The 9,918-nt window shown below is 53.2% G+C and overlaps 1 protein-coding gene across 1 annotated transcript; it reads right to left on the bottom strand.

The window, feature by feature from the left end:
* Window positions 1-407: 407 nt before the first annotated feature.
* On the bottom strand, window positions 408-9,912 carry PTSG_13053 (uncharacterized protein). The gene is made up of 25 exons (XM_004988792.1): window positions 9,558-9,912; window positions 9,298-9,384; window positions 8,876-9,058; window positions 8,524-8,612; window positions 8,186-8,302; window positions 7,732-7,802; window positions 7,397-7,508; window positions 7,030-7,129; window positions 6,768-6,829; window positions 6,340-6,495; window positions 6,002-6,137; window positions 5,655-5,783; window positions 4,872-5,003; window positions 4,766-4,812; window positions 4,358-4,465; window positions 3,938-4,075; window positions 3,656-3,736; window positions 3,250-3,361; window positions 2,833-2,951; window positions 2,488-2,611; window positions 2,163-2,287; window positions 1,846-1,962; window positions 1,440-1,573; window positions 961-1,077; window positions 408-792 (listed from the first exon to the last, which is right to left on the bottom strand). The coding sequence occupies exons 1-25, from the start codon at window positions 9,634-9,636 to the stop codon at window positions 717-719; spliced, it is 2,751 nt and encodes a 916-aa protein (XP_004988849.1). The 5' UTR covers window positions 9,637-9,912; the 3' UTR covers window positions 408-716.
* Window positions 9,913-9,918: the final 6 nt, after the last annotated feature.

The raw sequence follows: 9,918 nt of genomic DNA, 5'->3' as shown, positions 1-9,918 counted from the left end.
TTCTTCTTCTTGGATTGCAGGTGAGCCCAGCCCTGTTTCGTTCCAGCACTTGCATGCCGCATGGGGCTGCGTGCTGGCATGTGTGTCAAACGGGACATCTGGGACAATTCGTTTCTGACGCGAGCAACCGGGCGGGGTTTAGACATGACGTGTTGCGTAATGACGTGCCCTACGATGGGAACTGCCAATATATTACCAAAGACTTCAGCACATTTTCCGCACGCAGATTGCAATGCTGGGTGGGACAGGTGTTGGGAGAGCGGGACAGCGCGAACCGTTGGGAACGCGTTTGTATCGAATGTGGACAACTTGCAGCTTGTCCTCGAGCACTCACGTGCACGCCAACGTGACACGAAAAGGCGCGCGTTGCAAAGAATATTCTCCATAACATTCACAGCAATCGAGCCCGCGTCCCTTTTCGTTTCAGGTGCTTTGGTTGGTTGTGCATTGAAATGATTGTCTGTTGTTGTTTGTTGTGGTGGTTTGTTGTGGTTTGTCGTCCTGTCTTGGTTGCTTGTTGTTGAAGTTGGTGCTGGTGTGTGACTGTTGTTCTTCGCGAAGAGACGAGATGGTGGTTTCACACACACACACAGAACACACAAACGAAGAAAACAGAACAATGAGAAACAAAGCACCAAAGGGGAACCAAAACCAAACAAAACAACAACACATTCTGGAAGGTGGCAGAAGTCAGTACAGTGCATCAGTGGCCAGAGCTAGTTGACGACGGCGTTCTTGAGCAGCGCAATGCTGTAATCTGTGCGCGCATCCGCCAACTGCTGCCACGTCGACCTGTGTGTGTGAAAGTGTGTGCGTGTGTGAAAGTGTGTGTGTGTGTGTGTGTGTGTGTGTGTGTGTGTGTGTGTAGTTGAGGGTGGATGTGAGGGAATGCGTGGGCTGGCACAGGATTCGCACAGAGTTGGTCATCCAGCCCAACACAACACAACACAACACGCGTACCTGTGCTGCGATTGCTGCTGCGATTGCTGCTGGTACGGGTCACTTTCGTAGATGTACCCAAGCTCGCCGTTCACAAGCTCGTAGCCGTTGTCCTTGGCGTACTGCTCGCTCGCTTTCCTATTTGCGTTGCAAAGAGAGAGAGGGGGGAGAGAGAGAGAGAGAGAGAGAGAGAGAGAGAGTGTGTGTGTGTGTGTGTGTGTGTGTGTGTGTGTGTGTGTGTGTGTGTGTGTGTGTGTGTGTGTGTGTGTGTGTGTTTGGTGAGGAAGGGAGGGCAAGCCAGGGGCGAGTGAGGGGAAGTCAAGGCTGTAACTGCATCGCATCAGCACGCACACACACATTCACACACACACACATTTACACACGCACACGCACACACACATTCACACACACACGCACACGCTCACACACATTCAAACACACAGAACACACACACACACACACACACACATCAACACGCCCGTCACATTCCGTGGACGTACGATGCGAGGGTCATGTGGTCGTTGATGCTCGCCTTGTACCACAGCTGCAACGGAATGAGGCCAGGTGCCGCGTCCTTGCGTGTAAACACCTGCCCGTTGTTCTGGTAGTCGCCGAGCACGTACCCGGTGGGTGGCTGCTCCGCCAGTCATGTTGTTGGCCATGGCGGCGCACGCGAGAGAGACAGACACACAGACAGACACACAGACAGACAGAGAGAAGGAGAGAGAGAGAGACACACACACAGGTAGAGAGGTGAATCAACATGTGTGTGAATGGCAAGAGACTGGGGAGAACAATAGCAAATGCACAACAGACAAAAACCCAAGCAAAGCAAGCCAAACCACCCAGCAACCCAACTACCAAGCAACCCTACAAACCAAGCAAGCAATCGAGTCACGCGCGCACGTTGGTGCTCGTGGTGACGAGGTTGTCCTTCTGTGGAGACTGCTGGTTGTTCCAATAGACAAACAGCGGCGTTGTGAACGGCGTTTGGGACGTGGGCATGTACCCTTCAACGCCAACCTGTCAAACGCAACAGCGTGTGTGTACATGTGTGTGTGTATGTATATGTGTGAGTGTGTGTGTGTATATGTGTGAACACGTGTGAGAGGCAGGCAGATAGGCAGATGGACAACGAACAGATCCACGCACACACAAACACACACACACACACACACGTACAACGAGTCGTACGATTGTGCCTCCACAACGCCACCGCCCACCTTGGAGTAGTATGCGTTCTCTGTGAGACAGTTGAGGGTGCCGCACAACACGTGGTCGTTCTCGCTGCCATAAAACATCTGCACAAGCGTCTGATCGGGCGTGGGCGCAGGGTCCGTCTTGGAGCCTGGCATGGGGGCAAGGATAGGACGCGGGGATGGATAAGGGGGTGAGGAAGGATGAGAGGAAGGGTGTGGAACGGGAGTGCACTCGTGACAGACAGAACAAGCAACACAGATGCACACGCACACACACAAACACACATACACACGCACGCACGCACGCACGCACGCACGCACACACGCAACACACGACAGCGTGGGCTACCGTTGATGAGCTCGGCTAGAGCGGCCTTGTAGAGTGTGGGCACGGAGTTCAGTTTCCACTGCACGGCGTCCGGCTGCGCGTGCGCGAGATATGAAAGCGCTTCCCCAGCAGAGGACAGCGACATCTGTTGTTCGTGCATGTGCATGTGTGTGTGTTCATGATTAAAGCAACCGGCACATACGTAATTCGCGCGCGTGTGTGTTCACTCAGCCGCAAACAATAGCAACAAGTCAGGCACACACACGCATACACACATACACACACATACCCACATACACACATACACACATACCCACATACACATGCACACAGAAACGACAATGGTGTGTGCATGCAATGCAGTACCAGGTTGCCGCCGACGGGTGTGTGTGCGCCGGGCGTTGCTCGGGCCTCATCGAGGTTGCGCTTGCTGAGCGTCGCGTGTTTGATCATCCCAGAGAGACCAGACATGAACGACTCGTCAACTGTCGCAGCAGCGCGTGGGAGGGGGAGGGTGCATGTGTGTGTGTGTGTGTGTGTGTGTGTGTGTGTGTGTGTGTGTGTGTGTGTGTGTGTGTGTGTGTGTGTGTGTGTGTGTGTGTGTGAATGTTGGGGAATGTGAGCAGATGTGTCAGGAAGGTCGGCCATATGCGGTGCACACGCGTGCAAACATATCCGTGGATAAGCAAACACCACGCACGAACACCACGCACGAACACACGCACGAACACACGCACGAACACATGCACAAAAGGAGCACCGCCATCAGCAGCATCACTCTACCTTCGTCGTGGGTGACGGTGATTGTTGTTTTGCCTGCAGTGGACACGTCGGCCGTCTCAATGATAGCCGTCATCTCGTTGCCATCAAACGAATGCGTGGCTGATCCGCCAAACTGAACACACGCAATTGGAGGAGGAGACGAATGCATGCATGCACGGATGGGTGGATGGGTGAGTGGGTGAATGGAGTGTATAAGTGTGCGAGTGTGGTCATTTGTGTGCGTGAGTGCACGAGATGAAGCGAGATGGGTGGGTGGAAGCCGTGGGATGGGGGCAGAACAGCACAAGAGAACGAGAAACGAATAAAGATCAAGTGGGTTGTTTTGGTTCTCGTTGTTGCTGCCACTGCTGCTGCTGCTGCTGCCACTGGCGCTGCGCTGATTGATGGTTGATGTGCGAGTGCGTACCCTGGACGAGGCGAGGCGCTCCCCGTTGACGGCTGCCGTGCGTGGCGGATTGGTGTTCACCAGACGAATCACATACGCGCGCTGCAACCGCGCGTGCAAAGAGGGCGAGTGAGGGTGTGGGTGCGACAGAATGAGACAATGCGTGGGTGAGAGTCTGTGAGGGAAATATCGAGTGTGTGGGCAAATGAGGTTTCGTGTTGCAAGCATGGGCAGTAACGGCTCACGAGCACACAGGCGCACACGCACGTCATCAGTATCCCACATGCAGTCACATCTGCACACCTTGGATGGGAACGTGTTGTAGCCGCCTTCGCTGCTGATGGTGATGTTGATGCCCGTGCTCGTGCGTGTGTACGCAACTGTCGTCCACACGTACTTTCCATTGAGATATGCAGTCGATGCACCATCATCCTCATACACCTGTGCGCGTGCGTGCGTGTACGTGTGTGTGTGTGTGTGTGTGTGCGTACGTGCGTGCGTGTATATATATATATATGTGTGTGTGTGTGTGTGTGTGTGTGTGTGTGTGTTAGGATGAGAGAGGTTGGGCATGCCATTGGTGTTGAGATGTCAGCAGTGCAGAACATTCACATCAGACAACACAAACCACAGAACACCAAACCAAAAATCAAAACAACCCCAAAACATAATTCACATGTGTATCGCCTCCAGCACCATCGCCATCCAACAGCACCACCGCACCCGAGTCTGCCCGGAGCTTGCGCCGGGGTAGATGGTGAGGACGAGGGACGTAAACTGCCGCTGCGCAACACCAATCGTGTCGCCGGCAGTCACGGGAATGCCAGGGATCTGATGATGATGATGATGATGATGATGATGATGATGATGATGATGATGATGATGATGATGATGATGATGATGATGATGATGATGATGATGATGATGATGATGATGATGATGATGATGATGATGATGATGATGATGATGATGATTGGTCGTGGTGGCGGTGGTGGTTGTGATCGTGTGGTGATGTGGTAATGAGGAGAGAGGGAGGAGGGCAAGGCATTGTGGTGACGGCGGGAGGAGGATAACGTGAATGAGGATGCTGATGGTGGAGAGGGCACGAACAAATGAACAAGAACAGCACACCATCATCACAACAGCAACAACCACAATAACCACGAACAACATCACATCTGTTGCACCTGTTATACCGGCTCCGCCTTCCCACCACCACCACCAACTCACGACGCACCTTCGGTGTCGTGTGACCAGAATCCGTAGCCGACATTTGAAGACGTGAGGGAGAAATAGGGCTGGTAGGCGAGGTTGCCCCACGTCAGGGCAAGAACGTCACCACTGAACCCAACCTGGTACCGGTGTGTGCCTGCAGGCAACAGCGCGCTGTGGGCATGAGTGGAATGCGAGATGACAACGAAAGCGCATGTGCACGTGGTAGCGACGAGCTCCACAATTGAGAGAACAAACGCTACGCGCACATGTGACAACAACAACAACAACAACAACAACTTAAACAACAACCACAACAACAACAACAACAGCAACAACAACAACAACAACAACTTAAACAACAACTTAAACAACAACAACAACTTAAACAACAACTTAAACAACAACTTAAACAACAACTTAAACAACTTAAACAACAACAACAACAACAACAACAACAACAACAACAACAACAACTTAAAACAACAACAACAACTTAACAACAACTTAAACAACAACAACTTAAACAACAACTTAAACAACAACAACTTAAACAACAACAACTTAAACAACAACAACTTAAACAACAACAACAACTTAAACAACAACAACAACTTAAACAACAACTTAAACAACAACAACAACAACAACAACAACAACAACTAACAACAACAACAACAACAACAACTTAAACAACAACAACAACAACAACAACAACAACAACAACAACAACAACAACAACAACAACAACAACAACAACAACAACAACAACAACACCACCACAACCACAACCACTACGATAACGCACCGAGCCCGCCCCAGCGTGCGAGCACCAAGCCGCGGTCAGTGCGGCCCTGGCGCTTGGGTGTCGTCACCCGGATCTTGTCGGTCCAGATGGTGGGATTCTGCTTGCCGCCCGCGCACCCGCCCTGCGTGCCTGCAGGCAGCAACGTTGAGGGAAAGCGTGTATGTGCATGTGCATGTGTGCATGTGTGTTGAGCGAGATAAGAGACGTAGACACAGACACCGACATGTGATGCGCGTGTGCTGCATAAACAGCAGCAGCAATGGCCAAACAGCATGTGCCACTACAGCCCATGAACCACACGAACCACACACACTCATGCACACACTCACACTCAACCACCACCTCACCGCCCTGCTGCCAGTCGATCCACCAAAAGTCAAACGGCAACGGCTGCAGCACAATGTCCTCAACGCTGTACACGTAATCCTTGTCCACGGCGCTAAAGTTGACCTGCGGCGTCTTCATGGGGTCAAGGCCAAGCGCCTGCGGACATTAAGGTTGGAGGGGTGGAGGGTGGCATGTGGAGTTGAGTGGGGGTGTGGATGGTTGAATAGGATGGTCAGAACACAATGACACAACAGCACAGCGTCTGCGCCACAGCAGCAATCCCTTACACCCTGCCTCCCTCCCCCACCCCTCTCGCAAACACCATCACCACAGCAACAACCAGCAGCAGTAGCAGCACCTTGCAGAGCGGAACGAAGCGCTCCTCGGTGTTGTGCACACCGTCATCATCGTGGAGGTTGCCGGCCGTGTGCAGGCCAACGGTGTGCATGAAGTCAAACGTGTCGTTCACATACGGGAACAGGTGCGGGTCTGGCGTGTACCCGCCCCAGTGGTACTGGCACACGCGCATGAGGTGGTGGTGGTGGTGGTGGTGGTGGTGGTTGTTTGCGGAAAAGCATGGTGTGTGTGTGTGTGTGTGTGTTTGCGGAAGCGAGGGGTGGGTGATTCGATTGAGTGAGTGCGCGTGACTGCCGCACTCATTCCCCACACCTCACATCAGCCACTCCAATAATTCCAACCAACCAACCAACCCATCAACAAACAAACCAACAACTGTAACCAATGAGAGTACGTGCGGTGGCTTTGTCAAACACATCAGTGGGCCACCTTGGTGTGCCAGTTCATGTCGAGGACAAAGACGTCCAGTGGGAACCCGCGGTCAGAGTAGTCTACAAAACACATAGACAAACACACGTGGGCACACAAACACGCATGCTCGTGGATTAATCGTGTGGTCAAGAAATTCATTGCCGGCTTTCATTGACACATGCACATGCATGCACACACCATCCCAGCCCATCACGGCGCAGTCTCCGTCACCAGCATCACCATCATCACCACAGACACCAAGTCATGCCACTCCACTCACCCTGGATGTATTTCCTGACGTCGACGTTGTTGAGGTCGTACCAGCGCGTGAACCAGACACCGGTCGCATACCGCGGCACCATCGGAATGCGGCCTCCAATCTGACGTGTTCGTGGTGGTGGTGGTGGTGGTGGTGGTGGTGGTGGTGGTGAAGGTTTGAGGTGGGTGTACGGTTTAAGTGGTGATGAGGATTGGCAGACAAGAGGAGTGCGTAGCAAGCACCGAAATCACACTCCGTCGACACTACTCACGACAACACCAACAACTCCTCTGCACCACCACCATCACCACCACACGACCAATGACAATCATCACATGACCAATATTACCACCACAACCACCACCATCACCACCACTATCATCGCCACCTTGATAAAGTCTGCGAGGGCGCCCGTGTAGTCGCTGCCGTGGCCGAAAAAGTACAAATCCTCCGCATCGCCGTTGACGGAATCCCACCACTCCGCGCCCTTCGTCAGCGCCCTGCGTTGCAGTGGTGGTCGTGGTGGTGATGATGGTGGTGGTAGTGGTGGTGGTGGTAGTCGTCGTCGTGATGATGAGAGGTAAGGTAGGACAAGAAAAGGGGCGTGATGAATATGTAAACGAAACAGCGTGAGGGTACCCATGACCCAATCACTGAGCCAGTTCTCCTCCCCCTGCATCCCCATCCCCAGCCAACATGAACCATTATGGACCATCAGCTCACCAGTTGTCGGTGTCGTTGACAACGGCCCAGCCATCGCGCGAGACAACGCCCCACTCGCAGTGCAGCGACTCCTGCACGTCAGCACAGTTGGCGCGCATGGGTGGCCATGCGTTTGTGTGTATGTGTGTGTGTGTGTGTGTGTGTGTGTGTGTGTGTGTGTGTGTGTGTGTGTGTGTGTGTGTGTGGTGTGTGTGGTGTGTGTGTGTGTGTGTGGTGTGTGTGTGTGTGTTGTTGAGTGTGCGTGTGGTTGAGTATGTGCGCGCGAGAGTGTGTCTGTCAGTGAAGGAAAGCGCGAGGCATTTCAACGACCACACATGAACAACGTTGTTGCAGCGCCATCTATACAATCAACCAGCCAACCAACCAACAACCACCACGATCATCATCGTCACCAACACCAACACCAACACCAACACCAGCAGTCCCTTTCCTCCCTCCACCATCTTCCTCGTACGTCGTGCACGCGCTTGTCGGCGTTCTGTGTGCAGTTGAGCGTTTCAGCGCCGAGCTCATCCAGGGACTTGATGGTTCCCAGAAGGTTCCCGTCATTGCGGTCACCGTACCGCCACGACTGCACATCAAATACACACACATACACAAATGCCGCGTTATTGTACACACACTCTCTCCCTCACACACACACATACACAATCGCGCGCACAATCCCTCACACACACACACGCACGAACACACAAGCACACACACACACATACGCACACGCACACGCATACACACGCACACACACACACACAATCGCACCATCAACCACGCGGACATGCACAAGAACCGCACCTTGAACGAGCTGCTGGCGTTGGTTGAGGTGACAAAGAGGGTGTTGGAGTTGAAAGGCTTTCCAACAACATACGTGATGTTGAGTGCCTCTGCGATGTGATGCAAGGCGACGCGAGGTGACATGACAGCGGTGATTGGACACCAAACATCAATCAACATGAGCAAACAACCACACTCCAACGCATGGAGCAAAGCTGACGAGGACACACAGAGCGGACGCCCCCAGCAACCCTGAACATGGCAACAACAACAACAACACCACCACCACCAACAAGCACAGCAACCACAACCACAAGCACAACAAGCACAGGCAATCATGTCAGCAACAACAGCTGCTGCAGCAGCGGCTCACTTGTGGCGATGGTGAGCACGCCGTTGGAGATGGAGTGGGTGAATGCGGGCACGGGAAGGTTGCGGTTGAGGAAGGCGAGCGTGGGCCGGTCCTCGTACTGCGTTGCCGAGCGCGGGTCCGCGGCGTTGCCCGCGTACTCCATACGCACAAGGCGATCCGTCAGCACCGTGAAGCGAGCATCGCCTAATCGATGTGTTGTTGTTGTTGGTGGTGGTGGTGGTGGTGGTGTGTGTGTGTGTGTGTGTGTGTGTGTGTGTGTGTGTGTGTGTGTGTGTGTGAATGTGCGTGGACCAGAAAGAGAACAAAGCGACTTGCACAACCCAACGCACACATTCACGTAAATTCACACACACACAGGCATATATTGCCTTCCCTCCCCCCCCCCCCACCACTTCTGACTGCCAGCTCTCTGTCTCTCTCACCGGCAATGACGGTGGCGGATGCGTTTGCGACAGGGTTGTAGTTGAACAGTTCGTAGGATGGCGGGCCATCGAACATCCTTTCCTCATCTGTCAGCCAGTGCGGCAGATGCAAGGAAAAGAAAGAAGACAATAAGTGCTCAGCAGGCAACGCACACATATGCAAACCCCAAACAGGGTTCAGGTGGGAAGCGCGAGTAGGACTTGTTCCTCACGTCCATGCAACAGGCGCTCTTTTTGTTTTTGTTTTTCTCCCCACTTGCCTTGGAAGGCAGCTGTTGTGATGGCAGCACGCCCCACGATGCAGAGCAGCGCAGCGACGATGAGCACACGCCCCAGCATCGTCGTCGTCCTCGTCGGGTTGGTCACTCGCTTTGTTGATCAGACTGGCAACACAAACACACACGGGAGAAACAAACACCACCACACAAACACAGAGAGAATGAGGCAGGCGAGTGTGAGTGTGAGTGCCGTCCTATCATACACCATTCGACCTTCGATCAGCAGTATAGCTGCGATCAACAAAACACCGCAACAGACACCAGCAAAGCAACCAGAGCAAGAGCACACCATCATGCCACATCATGCCACCTCTCCACAACCCGCACACACTTTCTCCAACAC

This window comes from Salpingoeca rosetta (genome assembly GCF_000188695.1).
Source record: "Salpingoeca rosetta unplaced genomic scaffold supercont1.33, whole genome shotgun sequence".
Lineage (NCBI taxonomy): Eukaryota > Choanoflagellata > Craspedida > Salpingoecidae > Salpingoeca > Salpingoeca rosetta.
Note: the sequence above shows the minus strand (reverse complement) of the source record. Positions and strands in the feature narration are given on the sequence as shown.